Here is a 20568-nt window from a genome sequence, read left to right as displayed (position 1 = left end):
CTCAAGAACCACAATAAATTCCACAAATCTATTCATGGAGTTGTCGATTTATGTACGACATGATGTGAAATTATGAAAATCGTCTGGAATGTCCCTTTAATGTTCATCGTATCATGATCAAAATCATTTTTAATGGTCATTGTTTGTGCTTGGAAAGTGTTACTCTTTCTTTTCAGACAAGCCTTTACCTGTTTACTAACTCGGTTTTCCCTTTCTCGGAATTCCATTTGAAAGTTGGTTCACGGAGCTGTCCACAGTCTGTTGAAAATTTGTTTTATTTTGCAATTTTGACCATGAAATGAAATAAATTCGTCGACCTAAATTACTAGCAATATCCTCATGTAATATGAATGACGGTCAAATACGCGTAAGAGATAACTTTTTTTTTCTTTTTGGATATTATCTGAAATGAAGGAAGCTCAAATACTCAACATCGTTTGATTGAATTCTTTGTTTTAACTATTTGTTATCACTTACTTCACTAAAAGGAAGAAAATAATGTGCTCTGGTTACTAGTATGTATCTTCGCATAGACCGTGCGCGCGTAATAATGATTTTTACATTAGTTTACGCGTGTGATTGAAGACACGCGGGGCGTGCACATCCTATAATACTTAGTACGTTGTCAAGAGAAAGCGCGCTGATTGGTCATAAGTTTCTCTATGACGTCACGCAGGGATGGCCATGCTGATCACACCCCAGTTACGTAAACAAACTAAGTCACTTTTACCCTGGCGTTTGGCAGGAGAAGTAGCTATTCGAATAGTCTCTGGCTATTTTTAGCGCAATTTGGAAGCATTCGGATTGAAATCAAAGTGTTTGCAGTTGGCATCATTTTTCTAGTATTTTTGACTTGACGGAGATCTAATCATGTCAACTTCGGTTCGGTGAGTGGCGAGAAATTTTGTTTAAATAGAGTCTAGAGAGTCAGTGTATACATGTCTTTTTGCAATGATACATTGTAGCCGTACAATAGCAATGTCTAGACTTGTGATAGTCAGGATTACATCTAATGATTTAGGGTGCATTGGTGGCTCACCTCGTGATGTGTCAAATAGTTGTTGTATTTTCACATTCAAGAAACCTACCGTTCTCTTGACTTTTTAGTAACTGTGATGTGTGAATGTCACTTAACTTATTTGGATGAGCTGTGTTCCAGTGTCGTACATGTATAAATAATTAGATAGTAAGATATGTCACGTATGTGGAGGTTTAGGGTATTATGTCCTAGTTTGATTGTGCTTTGCATCTTAGAGTTACTAGGGTTTTCAACATAATTTTAAACGTAGAATCTGGTACGGCTTTTATGATCAATTGTTGATTGTCCATCATAATAATTATTATTTTTGTGACAGACTGGAAAGTGATGCTGAGACCATAAACACTGCCCTCTGCCGACCAAGAGGCGACAGAGGTGCCGAGACAATCCGGCGATGCAGAAATTGCACAACCACCCAAGGGCACTGACCATCAAGAGGTAGGATAGGTGGTAGTGAGTTAATGAACGTATTGGTACATGAATGAATGGCTAGATAAATGAATATCTGGATTACTATAGACAAAATATAGATGGATGAATGACTCAATCGATGGAGGCCACATAGAAGGAATTGATGGATAGATGGACTAGTAGATGACTGGACTGACGAAGGTATATCCTCAACTAAATTAATCTATGAATGAATATATGGATAATGAATTAATAGACGAGGGATGTTCAAATATTTTCCACATGTCAGATTTGGCAAATGCCTTAATGGCATGTGTCGTAATGAGACTGTCTGAAACTAATTTAGATTTGAAAATGATATCAGAAGAGCTAGGTAAGATGTAATGCTTCGTACTCTGTTATAAGGATGATTGATACGTATTACTTAAAATCTTACATATTGATATTTATGATACCGTCCATCATTATACTGTATATTTCAGCCCTTCAAAGTCCTCGTGGAGGCAGCCAGGTCCATCAGCGGAGCGTCGGCCAACAGCTCCCCCGAGGATCTGGCGAAGGCACTCGGCGACTCCTGGCAGGCAAAGGAGGAGGAGAATCGAACGACTCCGCGCTGAGCTCAGCCGGCTCTCCAACGAGCAGAACCACAGTGAGGCGCAGATCAAGGTAACCATGGCAACGCATCGTCATGTTTCTACAGAGTTGTAAAATCAACGTCGCGTAGTCCGATATGTGTATGTATGTATGTGCATGTGTACGTGTGTATATTTTGTGAATGCATGTAGTCAAGAAAAATGGGTATCGGTGATAGTCGCATCATAATTTCATGTGTAGTTTGTTTGATATGAGGTGGTTATGTAATGTTTATCGCCTGACAACTCCTTACTCGCGTATGGTCTGTAAGAAGATCATGAACATTAATATTGTCAGTGTTTAGTCAGCTACTATCTATGGGAAGTTATCATTGCCAAATCATCACAACTGGAAACCGTATATTTTGCTTGACTAAACACACAAAAAAAGTAAATCAGAGAGGAGCTGATTTGATGACCTGATTTGATGACCTGATTTGATTGTCTTGTGATTGCGACAGATATTACTGTTTTGATTAAAACGACATTACGTCTCAGTTAAGACTCCATTATCAAACACAAAGGGCAAAATACTCATACAACCTTTGCTTTCGATTGCGGTGTAATATTTCTTTCTTCCACTTTTATAAGATTATCCCTGTCATGTTCATAATGGATCATTAAGGGTTTTTTTTTTTTCTTTGTGTGCAAAAAAAAATAATCCATGATTGTTAATCTTATTTGTGGAATAGCATTTAACTCAAATTAAACTGAAATAGTATCATCACTAATAATGCATTTACTACTAGGTTACATGCATTTATCATCACTATGCTCATATTGTTATAGTGCCATCATTCTCAATATTGCTACCTCAGTACTACTATTGCATCACCGTTGTCATAATTACATTCGTCCGTAATGACTTTCAGGCCTTGATCGGCGCAGGTAGCACCGTCAGCGATGCTACGGAGGAATCCACTCCGGAGGAGGCAGTGGAGAAAAATGAGGGAGGCCCCGCTCCAATATCGACGCCTGGCACGCCAAATGTAAGGACAAGTGGCGAGCGAAGTTCCGCGCGCTTAAGATCGAGCTCCAGGGGAGGTTGAAGGTGAGCCTCACAAAATTACTTATTCATTTTTATTCATGCAGTCGTGTTGGTTTTTATTGGTTAAGGTTGATTATCATATCATATAAACTTAGCTAAAGAAAATAACAGCAGTGATTGGAATAGAAATGGCAGTAATACTTGTAAATATCAATTTCGCTTATATATGCAAAAGTTACATTTCTATTTCATCTTTTTTTTTTTTTTGCATATGCAAAATTTGTATCGCATACTTTTGTCGGAAATGAAATGAAAAATATATCATGCACGAGAAAAAGAATATTAAAGGTTTGAAATGTCCGCGTCTATATACAGTTAGGGGTAGTATGTACATCCATTAATGTGAAAATAACTTAAACTGATGCACATATAATTACCCGAGCTGGAAGTCGAAATCGTCAATCGATCTCACAGTCTAGTATCTATCCATCTCCTATCTGTTTGTTATCACTGTAGAATCTAGTGATAAACATGATTATGTACAAAATTACAAATAAGTATACTTACCGAACTGATCAATCCATCAATTTATCTGTCTATGTCTGTGTGTCTACATAAATGAGTACCTACCGATTTATCTATTTCTCTATCCTATCCATATCTGTGTATCTATTGATAAATATTTCTCTCTGATACGTCGCTCTCGTCTCTCTCTCCTCTCTCTCTCTCTCTCCTCCACCTCATGCACCTTCTTGGTGGCAGACCCTAGCGGACCCAATCAGGCTGATCACCGGGAATGGAGCGGACCGAGAGTGGTGTGAACTTGCTGACGACCTCAAACAGACGTGGGACAAAGTTCAGAAGGAGAACGACGACTTAGAACTGGCCGTTCAGGTATAAACATTATACTCGAATTTGGTCAGTTTTATGAGATATAGATCTACAATCAGTAGATGGAAAGATGTAGTTATATATAGAGAGATTGTAGATGTGGTCCGGACTCCGTATCACATACGTTGCAATCTTGCTTACTATATATAGTACTCAGTATACCGGTTGTATTCAATGATTTTATAAGAATTCATTTAGTACTTTGATTCGAATGTCCCGGCTATCAGTTTGTAGTCTATCATCATAAATGATTTTGATTCTCACTGTATAATAGTGAGCCTTTCTTTTAATAACTCATTGATTCCTTCACTTCCATCTATTCATTGTTATCCGATGATGCACTCAACTGCATAAGGTTGTTAATTATTTAATAAGGCATTTATCCCGCCCTCCCACTTTTCCACATGTACAGTATATCTAAATTGTTAATAACTATTTATGGCTGAGAAGTAACGTTTCATTTTGTAATTTTCCCGCTTACAATTGCAGGGCGCTTGTGAGAAAGTGGCGCGCCTGCAACTGGACTTTGAGGCCCACACTCAGGAGCTCAAGGTTTGTGGACTTATGGCTGATAAAAAGAATTATCAACTAAAAGCTAATTATTCGTACTCAAACAACATAACGACAAAATCCGAACTTTTACGTGAACAAACAAAGTATTACTAAGAGGACTATACTCAAAAGGGAAAGGTTGTATTGTATATCCTAAGACGTTGTAAGAAAGATGCTGAGATTGCTATCAATATGAGCAAAGAGAGAATAAACAAGAATGAAGGAGGGACATCCATTTCATAAATGAAGATTGTATATGGATCTTTGTTTTCATAGGATATACATGAAGACTGTAGGCGCAGTATTATGTCCCTAAGATACAAGAGTGTGGAAACCATCTGAGCATTCATGTTAACTATATGACTTGATAATTAGATTATGGAATATTGGAATAGATTCAATATGATAGCTCGCTGAAAACGAAAAAGAGGGAAATTACAACGATGATCAGAGGGCTCCATTACTAAGACGTATTCCTTGCTACCAAATCTAAGGGAGGCAGCCATGTGAGTGGTGACAAAATAATCGGCGAATTTACTTGTGCTAAAAAAGTTGTAGGCCTACTTTGTATTTTCTTGAAGAGTATATTTTAAGATTCGAACAGATATGTACATTACTCAAGTGCATCTTTACTTCTGTTGCAGTCTAGTGATCACAGCGACATTACTAAGACAAACTTGATTTAGTCTCATGGCAGCGATGCTCCCCTTCAAAGTAACATAGTTACTGCACTATTATTATTATTATTATTATTATTATTATTATTATTATTACTATTGCTACTACTATTATTATTCTTCTTCTTATTATTATTATTATTACATTTTTATATGTCATCCAGACTCTTGCAACGGACATTGGCGTTCGCCTCTCCCCTAACATCAAGCCATCGGCCATCGTCGGTGAGCTCAGCTCCGCCTTCAACGACCTCCAGAAAGTCGCTGATACCCGCGAACAACAGCGGATCAAGGCTCGCGACATGATTACATCGAATGAGGCAGAAATCCAGGTATAGCAGTAAAGCAAAAACAAATTACCGGATATTTCGATTGCCATGCAGTATCAATGCGGAGTTTCAAATGCATACTATACAAGCGTTATATAGCTACATACATAAGTGATACACATGATCACCATTATATCTTTTATCATCATCTCTGTATTTCAAAATGTAACTAAGCATAACATAACATGATACACATGAGTGTATCACCGTTATATTATTACTATTATCATCACCATCATTAACTGTGATGAAAATTGACCGAAACAATCACAGATCATGCGCTATGGACCATGCTGAATGTTTGACCTGAAAATATTTATGTTATCACAGTTTGACCTTTCAAAAGCATTTCGGTTTCGTTCCCAGTCTTCCACCATGAAGATACAAAAAAACTAGCCCATTTTGTGTGAAAGAGCTATGAGACACATTGCCATCAAAGGCATTAAAACAGAACAGACACAAGGACATGCAATAATCGAACCGGAGGAAACTATACGAATCAACATCTTTCTGTGATGGTCTTTAGATTTACTTTAATTTTCTTAATCTTCACTTATCTGCTTATCAGCCTGGACTGTTGCGTGCCCTCATCTCTAGTCATTAATGTTCTTTAAATCATCACCATTTCAATCACCATTTACCATCCATTTTCATCCCAATTTACTGTCCATCTTAACCTCCATACCTATATACCAATCATTTTAATCCCCATTTACCATTCATTTTTAATCTCAATCTACCATCCTTTTTAATATCTTTTTACTATCCATCTTAATTCCCATTTACCATCTCACGTTTGCTGCTGTCTCAGGACCTCAAGAGGAAGGTCGAAGCCTTAACAACCTCCCTGGAAGAGTTGAATGACCTTTCGGAAAAGAAGCGGATCAAGAAGGGGCGGAGGATGCGCTTCCGTTGGCGACGGAAGACCTCGGACTCAAACAACGTAATGTTTTGTGTTTATCTGTTTTCAGTACAATAAGGATCCTCTATTTGGCAACGCAGGAGAAATGAACGATTTATTCACTCATCACTTGCTACTTTACATTGTTGCTCAGCATAAAAGTTTAACTGGACAAGAAATAAACTTTCAGAGTGTGCATGACTGTACCAAGAATTTTATTCTGATCCTGAGCTTGGAAATGTATGAAAAACTGATCGAAATGATAATCATTTCCTATATATTATGTTATTGTTTTGGTCTGCAATTTAACCTCTGTTTTATACCGTAATTAAGAGTGTGTGCGACTGCTTTATTCTAGCTTTCACTTTGAATATCAACGTGGCAAAGCAAAAGGAATTAGTGATATTATATTCGTTGGCAACGTACCATTGATATGCGACTGAAATGTCAGTGAGACCTTACGCAGTTTTCGATTCTATCTGGCGATATGTCTTTTGAATGTTATTTTTTACTGCTTTTTCGATCGAAAGGAAAGCGGGATATGGTAATTCCTTTGTTATCACCAAGGATTTAAAGGTTATAGTAACCAATAGCTATACTGCTCGTATAAAACACAACCAATTCCAGTGGCGTATCTCGGGAAAACGGCGCTCGGGGCAAGCGCGAAAATTGCGGCCCTAATTTCTGAAAAAGTGTTCAACCCCAACCCCATCCCGTTAGGGACTTTTTAAAAAATCCACATGATATATGCTTTTTCAAGCACTTCAAATCCAAAGGGGTCTCAAATTTTGGCGAGCGAGCGCAGCGAGCGAGCCGAAAATTATTGTATTTCAGCTTACAAAACATGGAATTCTTGTCATTTTTTGGTTATCTTATCTTCTTCTTTTTTTTAAATAAATACTGGTGAGCGAGCTCAGCGAGCGAGCTGAAAAAATTTGTATTTCAGCTTACAAAACATGGAATTCTTGTCGTTTTTTGCTAATTAAATCTTACAATTCTAATCAAAGGTATAGTGACGGCCTTATAGATAACGATTTATGCAAACAAACTGAGGACTTGAACAAAATGCTCCAAATTAATACGAGCGATTGAGCCCAAATTTGTACATTTCCGCGTCATCATCACGTTTTGTGTCTTGTGTGAACACAATAAACATCGTCATTTTGTCCGCGTCATCATCATGTTTTGTTTTTTATCTTGTTTGATTTAATTTTCTACCCTCCCCCCTGCTCCGCCTGCCCCCCCCCCCCCCCCCCCCCCCCCCGGGTCCGAGCGAGGTTTTGTTTGTTTGTTTGTTTGTTTGTTTTTTCTTCTTCATTTTTTTTCGTTTTTTTTTTTTTGGGCGCTCCCAAAGAGTGACGCCCGGGGCACGTGCCCCCTTGCCCCCCCCCCCCCCCCCCGATACGCCACTGACCAATTCTGACTGCATGACGCCTGATGAAGTGGGTAACACTCCAACAACAAAAAGAAACTTCCTTTAACACATTTGAGATTGATTCATTTTCCTCCTATTCGTCCTTTATTTCATTACAGCCTGCAGACGTCTCCAAGCTACAAGATGACCTCGTCCAGAAGAACGCCAAGATCAGGTCATTATCACTTACGTAATCTATAGACCACATCATTAACCATTATGTAATATAGTTTACTGATATATCTTCACGGGCAGAAAATGCACTCGGGGGGGGGGGGGGGCACTCTCAGCATTGGTTAACAGTGGTCATAAAGTAACTGCGAAATTCGCAATGAAGGGAGACCGCAGAAAGATAGCCGTGTAGTTCAGTAAATTACCATTCTGTTATTTAAATAATGCAAGATTACTAAACTGTATCACTGCAATCATCAATCTATGAGTAATCACATCCAGTCATTCAATTGCCATGGTTATCCTCTCATAATTTTGATTTTTTTCTTCTTAATTATACTCTCATTATCATTACCATGATGATCACTGAAGCAGTGATAACTTCATTATTATTGATAATCGTCATAGCAAACATGTGTCATGTATATCCATTACTATACCAGTAACTATTATGACTGTCGTCATCCAGTGTCATTAATCGTAATCATCATTGTGATTGCTATCGGTATATCTGCAGTCTTCTGGAAGGACAGATGACTGGAATGGCAGAAGACCTTAAGGTGGTGGAGAAGGCGGGAGAGAAGGTCCGGGACAGACTGGATCAGGTGGAGAAGTCCCGGAATGGACTGCGGGATCAGATTAAACGCCTCGAGTTTGACAACACGAGAAAGGAGCGACTGATCCAAGATCTCAGGGACCTCGTAAATGTGTAAGTATACTAAAACATTCCTGCATGCGATTCACATGCTCAATCTCCACCTGGCAAAGAGCCAGCCCAGTGTTACCAGCTAAACCTGAAATTGCTTGTCCTGGACTGGTAGTTGCCGTGCTGGTCTAAAAACATATCCTAATAGACTTTAAACTATATTTATGCCTTTCCTTTTAAGAGAGGTCCGTCATATTCCGGTATTAACGCAATGAAAATTGTTGTTTGAAAATGGTGGTCAACGGGCAGGCCAGTTACGCAATACACTTACGCTCTTTAATATTAGTCATTACAATGGACAACTATGCATCCTCAACAAACACACTAAAAACTGAAACATTATCCATGACTACGAAAATACTCGAGGTTTTCTCCTAATGGAAAACATAAAATTTACGGAGCCGAATCAAAATGTGCGTATGATCTAGCTAACACATATTGAGCTACACTCTCCATGGTTCACAATCACGTATTGTTAGATAATTCATGTGTAAAATGGAATCTGGATATCTATTTTGATGAGTTGCGTGGATACCAAACACGACGTTAATGGTCTGGCATTCTTAACTAATCGTCGGCAGAAGTGTGTTCAACATCAGCAGCATAAGCTGGACAGAGTTTAGTAATAATAAGAACTGTCTGCAAGAATCTTCAGTTTATTGAAGGAGGAAGACAACTCGAAGAAGAAGGGAAAGAAGAAGAAGAAGAACTAAAATTCCCCTGGAAATAAATTACTTTCACATTTCAGAACGTTTGAGTGTGAGAGGTTGGGTGACAATTCTAAACAGCCATTATACAAGTATACTCAAGATGTGATTGCCTATATTACAATTGTATTATAGCCAACCACACATTACTCATACTGCAGCAAGGGAGTTGAGTGTCATACTGGACGAATCACTTTATAAGTTTGACAAGAAAAACTATGGAAAAGCCGAAGTGGATTCCTTCTCCATAGCTAAGCTCATAATGCTTTGCAAGTATAGTTTACCAGAAAACAACAAAAATGACGTGTTGTCGATAAACTACTGACAATTGGATTCTCTGTTCACTCAATCCATATTCAGACCGTTATCGTTAAATGCGAAATATCGCAATGCCAAATGGATTTCTTCTCCATAGCTAAGCTCATAATGCTTTGCAAGTAGTAAGGTTTACCATCACTTAACAGCCTCTTATCACATTGTACCATTTGTTGTCATTTACTCAGCCTGAAGACGAATTGCGTAGACCAGAAGGCAATCGCTTCGTTCCGCATCACCAACACCGTGGATCACGTAACGATCGCCACCGTGCCCAGTAGTGTTCAATGCAAGAAAATCTCGACAATGGACATCATCCCTTTCAAGGGCCGAGGGCAGGCGGGACAACTCCGCAAGTTGAAGGTGTTGGGAAAGGGAACATACGGAAAGGTGTTCCTCGGTCGCTACGCGCCAACAGCCGAGCCCGTTGCCATCAAACAGCTCCAGCGCGAGCTCCCCACTGTGAAGTGCAATAGGATTGAGGAGAAGCGCTGGATAAAGGGCGTGGTTCTGAAGGAATCCACCGTGCAGCAGCTGGTGTCTGGCTCGCCCTACTTCCCCAAGATGATAGGCGTCGTCACCCTGGAAGGTATCCCCTGCACTGTGTCGGAGTTCGTTGGGAACAAGCGTACCGGAAAGGCGTTTCCCCTTTACTCAGCCCTCTCACGCAAAGGACCAAAACCAAAGCTCTCGCCGAAGTCCATGCTCCACGTGTGTGAGGATATCACCAGGGGACTCATGGAGCTTCATAAGCACGGACTGCTGCACAACGATGTCAAGTGTAATAACGTCCTGCTCGAGAAACGCTCCCAGCGCTGGCACGGTGTCATCATCGACTTCGGTCTTTGCAGCGCCACGTCCTACTCGAGTCAAAGAGACTTCGGGTCTCGTGCCAAGAGCGAGTACAAAGCGGGACGCGGCCTTTTCTTCCTCGCCCCCGAAGTCGTGCTCAAGGGCGAGCTTTACTCCGTACTCTCCGATATCTTCTCCCTGGGCATCCTGTTCGAGACCATCGTGGACAGGAGGGATCTTCACGACCTCATGGATCTAGCCCTGACGTGCCAAGATGCCAATCCGCTTAAGAGGCCGCACACCATGAGCGAGGTTTTGCAGAAGATCGAGAGCATCCGGTCTTCCATCTAATCGGCGCCGGCTCGGGAAGGGTAAAGCATGCTGCGTGGCAGGTGTCCCGTATTGTCATCAACAACTCAGCAGCATACTTACAGTCCTCCTCCCCTTCTCGAAGCCGATGTACTTAAGTATAACATCAGACTTGCGACATGAGGAGTACTACAGCCACCAGAAAAACAGAGTTTCTCCATTGGCACCATCAATCCAGCCTCTGATGATACCACAGACAGCAAAACCATTGTGATGTCGGATAGTGACAATGACATCATCCTGCAGTGGAGCTGAGGGTAACGGAGGGGGAGTAAAGTTGTAATGTGACATCACACACGCAGCAACGTATATACGGAGATAGAGACACCATCAAGAAATCAATTTATAGACCACTGTACAGTAAGGAAACCATTTAACATCAGGCAGATGGTCTTACAGTCATCCTAATACTACAGTTATGGTAATCAAGCATCAGACATCATTCAAACGTGACCGGTGAGCGATGATGACATCTGCATGTTCTGGAGATGATTTGTCAGGAGCTATACACCATCACAGCACTACCATGTCTGGAAAGGAATGCAAAAACACTCTGTTGCTATGAGACATGAGTCGTGTCATCCCGCCGAAGAACAGAGGATGATTTTGCCATTGACAGATTGACAGAGAAAAAAATACTACAACTTATCCAGACGCAAAGATTTAGGTTGTATGCAAAATTATGTCAACAACTGACATATAAGTCCTCTAAATCAACGCTTGCTGCAAAATCCTTTCACGGTGGGATATAGCGACGCACTACCACATTTTGAAAGATGGCAGTCACTAAAGAATTGATCGGACATTGTATGAATCAGATCAATGCAATAAGCGAGCACATGCCAGGACGTTGATTAACGACGCTTAGAAGATAATAAACTTACAAGTACAGGAAGATTAAACTGCGTCCAACAACTTCAGCCAACTATAGTGGAATCCGCAGCCTAAACCGAAACAAATTACTTTGCCACGATGGACATAAACAACAAAAGGCAGAATGATTGGTATATCAAAAACTCATTGAGCAATAGCAGAATGGAGGCAGTACATGGAATAAAAAAAGATCAACTAGCAGAAAATATCACCAAACAACTGGGGGAAGATTGAAAGTGCACGCCGTATAGGCAGAAGTACAGTCTTCAGCAAGCTACAAACATTGACAAAAGCAGCAATCAATGACACTTTCTATGGCAAAACGAGTGGAACTGATAATAGAGGATACTACTACAGGTGGCAAACATGACCAGCATGCCACATGTAGACGCCGGCAACAAGTCCATCGTGGGGAAATTAGGGTTACGCCAAGCGCAGAATTAAGTAGGAAAACTGAACAATGTGACTACTGCCTAAATGAAGGACATTCAAAGAACGGGCAAGCAGCATCCTGGCAAAGTAACAGATATGAGGCAGAGGCGATGAGCATGCTACAAAAAAAAAAATAGCCGGTAAAGACAATGACAATATGTTCACACGAACAATGCCCATGATGGTACAACGAAAATCTTGGACTAAATCTGCAGAAACAATGAAGAAATCAGCAGAAACCAGCATACACGGCATGGAAGCACAGTTATAATGATCATGATGATCATGCCTTTAAAAGCAACGAGAACGGCAAATTAAGGCAAATGCAACGTATCTACAAGGGGAACGCAGCAATTACAAGTACAAGGAGATTGAAGTACGACTTTTAACAACTTTAACCAACTATTATGGAATACGCAGCCCAAACCGAAACAAACCTTTTTTGCAATCAGAGATATGAACAAAGGCGAAGGCAGAATAATTGTTATGCCAAAGCATTACAAGAGCAGCAACGGGATGGAGGCAGCAAAAAAAAAAAGCAACAAAAAGAAACTGTCAACAAACAAGTGGTGGTAGAATTAAAGAGGACGCCGTATTGATAGGCAGAGGTACAGTCATCAGCAAGCTACAAGCGTCAATCACTGAGACTTACTATGGCAAAACGAACTGATAGCAGCAAAGACTACTAAAGGTGGCAGAAAATAACAAGAATGTCACATGCAGACGCCGGCAACAAATCCATCGTGACAGAAATGACGGGCACGTCAACGCAGAAATTAAGTAGCAAAACTGAATAATCTACTGCCTAAATGAAGGATACTCAAAGAACGGGCAAGCAGCAGCCCGGCAAAAGACAGATTTGAGGCAGAGGTGATGGATATGCTACAAGAAAAAGCCGGTAGAGAAAAATAAATGACAATTAACATGTTCACATGAACAATGTCAACGATGTTGCAAAGAAAATCTTGGACTAAAGCTGCAGAAATTTACGACGAAGAAACCAGCATCAGAAACGGCAGCACACATGGGATGGAGGCACAAGTTATACTGATCATGCCTTAAAAAGCGACGAGAACGTAAAATTAAGGCAAATACAACGGTTCTCGGGGAAAGCAGCAATTATTACAAGTACATGGAGATTGAACTACGTCTATAGCAACATTGACCAACTATTATGTCATACGCAGCCCAAACCGAAACATACCTTTTTGCAATAAGAGATAAAAAAACAAAGGTAATGGAAAACTACTTTTAGTAATTGGTATGTCTAAGCATGGTCATGAACAACAGCGGAATGGAGGCAGTGAATTAAAAAAAAAAGTGCAGCAAAAAGAAACTGTCAACGGATCACTGGCGGCAGAATTAAAGAGCTAGTGCGCCGAATTAATGGGTAGAGGTTCAAGCTACAAGCAGCAATCATTGAGACTTACTCTGGGAAAACGAATGAGCCCGCCACGAACTGATAACAGCAAAGACTATACAGGTGGCAGAAATAACAAGCACTCCACATGCAAACGCCGGCAACAAATCCATCGTGACAGAAATGACGGACACGCCAAATGCAGAAATTAAGTAATAAAACTGAATAATCTGACTATTGGTATCATACTGCCGAAATGGAGGACATTCAAAGAACGGGCAAGCAGCAGATCGGAAAACGACAGATTTTAAGGCAGAGGTGTTGAGCATGCTACAAGAAATAGCCGGTAAAGACAATGACAACATCAGCATGTTCACACGAACAATGCCCACGATGCCACAACGAAAATCTTGGACTAAAGCTGCAGAAATAATGAAGAAACCAGCACACAAGGCACAAGTGATAATGAACATGCCTTTAAAGCAACGAAGACGGCAAATTAAGGCAAATACAACGAATCTACACGGGGAAAGCAGCTTATGATCGCAGAAACGACTAAGAACAAGCCAAAATCGGAGATCAGCATCCGACGAATTCGGCAGAAACAAATTGCGAAAAACAAAATAGCAATCACTACCACGATATCATGGACTATGGGCATGCCACACAATGTCCTGAAACCAGCTGCGACTACACGGATACAAGAAAAGAAAAATGAGCATGTCGCTAGCAGAAAACAGTAATGCCATGCAGGAGACAGATGTACCAAAAAGAAATGGAAATCGGCCACAAAATCAACATAAATCAAGACATCTTGTCGGGAATCAGTAAACAACTGTGGAGCGGGAAGTATAATAAGCATGCTACCACCAGCTGTGGAAACAGTGTGCTTGTATGTCATCAGCAGCAGCAAAATACTGGCAGAAATAATGAACGAATCAAGTGCAACAACAAGTAACAACAAGTGGAAGCGAGAGAAAATGAGCATACAGCTGTATAAGTGGAAACCCTGCAGCAACAGTTTGTGAGAAATGTCGAGAATGGCAGAAACATTTGGCACGTTAAAAGTAGTACCGATAACGGAAGCAGAAAATAATAATGTGTATGGCAGTAGCTGAGATCATCACGCATCATGATGGACTTCAAGAGCAAAACAAAAGAGACTCTATAGGCTACATGAATGGCGGCAGACACAAACAGCTTCCTGTACATCGCCATCAACCAGGCATGTCGAATGTACACGCCCCAACGCAGACCAGCAACGACTGTCGTATAACCAGGGAGGTGTGAGAGAGATCTCTCACACCTCCCTGGTATACCCCTTTCTGTGCCGCGGATTTTGGGCAATGTGTTCAACGCCATGGGGTTTGGTGTGCCAAGCGGTACTTGTAGCACACAAAGGGTTCATTAGAGCTGATGAGAGATGTTGAACATGACCAAAACTTCACTTGATTCAGAGGAGCACCCTATCTTATACAATGGGGAAAATACTGTATGGGACTACGAATCATGCATGGAAGAGACGTACAGTAATGAACTGTCCATGTGCTGTAGAAACTGTCTCGTGGGCCAAGGATCAAGCTACATGATAATGATATTCATTAAGGCGATCATAATGAGGATGTATAGAAAGAACTCAAAGTGAGATAATCTTGCGCTATTTCCAAAGATTGATTTACTAGTATTGATGACAGCCACTAGAGGCAGGATAAAAACTACAGCTAACATGCAGAAAGAGCAGATAAAAACTGAACTTCAACTCTCTTTAAATGACCGTCGTCCTAACAAAGAAGGATGATATCCTGTCAATGCAGAAAATCGTAATTCTTGTCACCCTTTAATATATTTGTCAATAATTTCATTCATGTTATTGTTATCTGTATTTTTTAAATAAATGCGTATAGATGACAGTGTAAGGAGTAGACCAACGAAATGTGAGCTGTCATTGAAGTAACCTTAAAGATTTGAAATCATGTTTGATGTCATTCTAATAATCGTATCTATTTATTGCTAACGCGCTATGAACTCATCGATACAAATGCTATTGACACTTTTATACTAAAATTATATTTATCACGTGGAACATGCAGACATTGCTATATATTTTCAATAAAATGCACTGAAATAAGAAACTATACAACGGTGTCAGAATCTGGAAATTGTTAAAGTTGCAAAATATAAATTTGGTTAGTTGAGGGTGTGAGCGATGAGGGCGTGATGTTATTGTTTGACCCACAACGGGTTAAGCGCCATTTTAAAAGAAATTTTCGTGCCTTCCCGCAATAATCCCCTTATCATTGATGCTAGTTTTCGTTTTGTTTTTGTTTTGATTTGATATTTTTTGTTTTGTTTTTGTATTGTGCCATAAATTGTTTCATTTTACTTGGGAGAAGCCTTGATAGGTTAATGGCCTTAGCTTCTTCCTCCACACTCTGTATTACATAATTATGATTGACATCTTGTCCTGTATTGTTCGCATCACATCACATCATCAGCTGGTATAGTTCATGGAAGTCATCATGTTTGGGTACTTCCATAGAATGATTTGTTCAGTTATAGCCAGATATTTCGTTGAAATATCGTGCATAAAACACAGGCAATGATTAATACGCTTATGTGCACATACTTTTACAACACAAATGCTTACAAGACATACGTGAACAGTCACCGAGAAACTAACAGTACAGAGACCGTAAAACTCAATACTAAGTGAAAAGCGTAAAAGCTGACCATAAACACAAATAAAACTATGTAATCATTCTAAAAATGGAAAACAATTAAATAATGCAAATATATGATATGAGCATGATGTAGGTCTCTGTTACGACATGCTGATAGTCTCAACAACAAACACCTGCATGTTCTCATATAAAAGGTAGTAAGATGCATACAGGGTCAATTTTGTACCAGAATAGTCACCTCGCCCTATCTACTCCCAGCGGAGTGAGCAGTGAGTGTGAGTGGTCGTTAATAGGAAACCAAAACCCAAAGAGCAATGTAGATTGAGTGAAAGCAGCAATATTAGTAGAAGACGTCAGTGAAAGTTTGAGGAAAATCGGACAATCGATGCAAAAGTTATTGATTTTTAAAGTTTTGGCGTTGTAAGACTAGAAAAGGAGACTACTTGAGTTCATGATGTCATTATGTGTGGACAACAATATGAAGAAAATATAAAGAGAATTCCACGAAAATTCATTTTTCATGAAAATTACACTTTCCATCAACTTGATACTGACATTATGTTAAGGGTAATAATAAATCATTCCCCCCTGCTTTCTGAAAGCGGTTAGTCAAGTGCTCTTTTATTACGATAGAAAAGTGAAAGCATGCGTTATGTTGAATTTTCTTTATATTTTTCTTTATAATTTTTGTCCACACATGATGTCATAAACTCAAGTAGTCTCCTTATTCAGTAAGTTCAACACCAAAACCTTTAAAATTCATAACTTTTGCATCGATTGTCCGATTTTACTCAAACTTTCACAGATGTGCTCTACTAATGTCGCTGCTTTCACTCAATCCACATTTCTCTTTGGGTTTTGGTTTCCTTTACACTGCCAACATGTTGGAAAAAGCAAGATAATGCTAAAGTGCCAACCCTACATGATTTTTGTTGGTAGATTCCTCATTTCTGTTTCAGGGTTACAGAATGATGAGACGATTCACCTCCCTGTTTCTACAACGTTGTTGTATACTTATGTCTATACTCCAAACAGATATAGATGGATGTTAAACCTCTCTGCTAGATAGATACGATGTTGAGAGCAGCCAATCAGTGATTGTAACAAGCCGCCCCTTTTCTGATCAGAATTATTGGATGGTTGATATGGGTCCCGTTTCATCATTTTTCATAAAACTTGTTATCAGTGACAACTGCCAGATTTCTGTGACAACTATGAAAAATTGTCACTGATAGCAAGTTTTATGAAACGGGGCCCAGGGTTGAAGGAAGTATTTTTGGTTGTTGTTGTTTTTTGGGTTTTTTTAAAGGGATGGTATAGTTTTGGTTATTATTGTTATCATTTTTATCATTATTACTATTATTATCGATTGGTTTTTTATTTGATTATTTGGCAATTCAGCATAATACAAACAGAAAATTATATTACATGATAGCCTATTTAAGATTGTGGTAACTAGCATATAGGTGCACCGCTGGTTGCGAGGGGAGGAAAAGGCAAACTTAGTACCGAGGTTCGAGGCCCGCGGCTCCCGGTTGAGATGATGATTCAGGTTTGAACTTTTTTGCGCGATAATCAGAGACCAAAAAATCTCAAAGAGTATACAATTCGAAGTATTCAAAGTTTATTTGACGACAATCGGCTTTGAAATGGCTGAGATATCCAAAAGCAAAGTAAAAAACAAATGGTCCTGATCAAAAAACAAAGTAAAACAAAATGGTCCTGATAAAGTGGGACACACATTTTCTTTTTGCGTTTGCCAGCCAATAATATGTGATGCACCTGTAGATCTACATTTGTAAAGAGTGTTGTGGGTCGTGAATTTCGACGGTAGGAAACTCTGCATGGCTGTACTGATTCCACTGTCGTTATTGTTATTTTGTCATTTTGCCCAGCTAAATTGATGCAAATACATCCTCGGAAGCCAACCTTGCGAGACGGATATTTCTTTGTCCTTTTTCTTCTGCGCTTTCTCCTCTTGATTTTCCTCATATAAATTTACATAAAAGAATTTCCAGGCATAATGATCGAACACTTCATTGACTTGACTCCTAACAAGATAGTAGGGGGATCCTTGTAATACAGAAAAAAAAATAAATGAAGTCCTTTATAAGTTATTGTTGATGTAACAATCATATTGTATTGTTCACTATTGTGACATCATACATCATGGACTGTTGTGGCCTCATTTATTTTTATCCAGCAATGACGGTACATTGATAACTTTTAAATAAATGAAAAAAGGAAAACAAAAATCAGAATGCAGGACTTTGGAACGGATTGTCTGAGTTTTCCTTAAACTTCCCAATCTGTTCTTCTGATATTTCTGTATTAATTGAATTCACAAATGCGTTTGACATCAACCAACCAAAAAGTATGTCGGAGAGTTGACCGAAAGATCGGTCTGTATCTGTCCGTCGGGGAATGTTCCGCGGAGACTGCGTCTGTCTTCTGTCTACGGAAGACAGCGTTAATGGCAAAATAAGAGTCCTCCGGACAGACGGATCTTTCTGTCTAGTCGGAGAGCACACTGTACGTAGAAACTACTTAGTACCCCAGCAGGTTAAGAGAACCAGCATTTTATATGGCAGTACACGTGGGCGAACTGATTTCTGATTTCAGTCATTGTGGACATTGAAGTCTGGGGTATGTAGACTAGACTCTTCAAATGTTTATTACGTTTTGCACAACAGCATGGTTGTGTTTGTGTTGACGAAGTCACCTCCCTGGCCCAATACAGTACCACACAGCAACCACCAATACAATGTACGTGACAGTCTGCATGCACGCTGCACTGCAGCGCATAGCCGCGACAGCTCTGCGTGTACAGTACATGCATACTGCAGCTGGCATTTATGGCAGCAGTAGTCATGCCTCACGTGCTTTCGGGGATCAGACGCCAGAGCTAGAGACGCAATTTCGAATGAAGTTACGTGAGCCGAAACAAGTCATGCTTGTGTAGTTGTGGTCTAGTAAGGTAGCGAAGGACGACAAGAACACGACTTTGTCCCATGTTGTCGTAAATTGCTGCAAGAGAACATAACATTTGGCTTTATTCATGCCTTCATCTACTGAGCAGACCAAGATCACCACATGCGGCCCCTGGCCTCGGAAGCACAGCCCCAGGTATGAACAGGCAGAGGCGCCAGGCGAGGCCGACGGTATACGCTGTCGCACGCGCGAGTCAGAAAAATTCAAGAAATTTCTACAGCCTAAATTGACCGGTGACCATCCATATCCATACCAAGCAATACGAGCAAATGCCAGGCGCAAAATGCCAAGTGTTGATGATATGGGTTACCACTGGCTTTGCAGTTTCGCAGTTGTACGATATGCTAATCATTGTTGGATTTTATGCAATTTCAAGGCAAGCCCGACCATGCCGACCAGACGCTGTCGCTACTTTTATACAACGACTGGGATCGGACTGGGCTGTGTATAGTTCAAGGCCTGCCTGCGCCTGTCCCGTGCCTTCGTCTCTCTACTAGTAGGCCCTACTTGTTCATTTCCTGTATCAACAAAATTTTCCCATAGCAATAGGCAATTTAGCAGAGATGCACAAAGTGTAGAAACAGAATCTACACTTGTAGATGTGAGATTTTGTGTGGTGCTGCGAGGTGGACGTGGGGTAGGTAGGGTGGGGATCTGAATCAGAAACACTCACTAACCTGTTAGGGTGTGGAAGGGGTGTGTCCCCGTCTGGCAGTGACATGATACAGATGTATCTGATTTTAAATTATATAGATCTACAAGACTAAACATAATATTTTGGCTTTCTCTGATTAGAATAATAATGATAATAATAATTATCATCATCATCATCATCATCATCAAATGTGAGTTTTGGTTGTTATGTGTGGTTTTTGCTTGCTTTTTTTTTATAGATTGGTTGCATTGATTGTAACAATGCTAGATGTAACATTTCAACATTAGACGATTAAAAGATCAAGCGCATCAAATCTTACAAAGTTACATGTTATCAATTGTTATCTTTTCTACAAGTGCATATCAACTGAATTATCTTGGTACTCGACAGTTTCTGAAGTTGGATAAGCTTCTTTCTCTTTATTTCCTGTGATAATCCCATCTTTGATATTATGTAAATGTATACTTAAGACAAGTCTGTCTGGCATTGAATATACAATGCTTTTGATTTGAATGTGTTTAAAAAAAAATAATGTTAAAAGGAAGTTTCACATGACGAAAGGAATGATTAAATGTAGAAATAAGATTTTCTTTTCTTCTCTTGATGATTGCAGTCTCTGAGCCTTTAGCGCCAATTCCATCGATCACCATTCTGCAAACTACAGTTCACAGTCTTTGGCATC

General features: G+C 39.9%; 1 protein-coding gene across 1 annotated transcript; it reads left to right on the top strand.

The window, feature by feature from the left end:
- Window positions 1–1433: 1433 nt before the first annotated feature.
- On the top strand, window positions 1434–10876 carry LOC139728969 (uncharacterized). The gene is made up of 10 exons (XM_071639894.1): window positions 1434–1477; window positions 1933–2116; window positions 2955–3071; window positions 3833–3964; window positions 4451–4513; window positions 5355–5522; window positions 6331–6462; window positions 7954–8009; window positions 8523–8714; window positions 9922–10876. Exons 1-10 carry the CDS (start codon window positions 1434–1436, stop codon window positions 10874–10876), a joined length of 2043 nt encoding a protein of 680 aa, XP_071495995.1.
- Window positions 10877–20568: the final 9692 nt, after the last annotated feature.

This window comes from Diadema antillarum, unplaced genomic scaffold (genome assembly GCF_040938485.1).
Source record: "Diadema antillarum isolate AM-2024a unplaced genomic scaffold, OU_Dant_1.0 seq00000207_RagTag, whole genome shotgun sequence".
Taxonomy (NCBI): domain Eukaryota; kingdom Metazoa; phylum Echinodermata; class Echinoidea; order Diadematoida; family Diadematidae; genus Diadema; species Diadema antillarum.
This window is presented reverse-complemented; position numbering and strand designations above follow the sequence as displayed.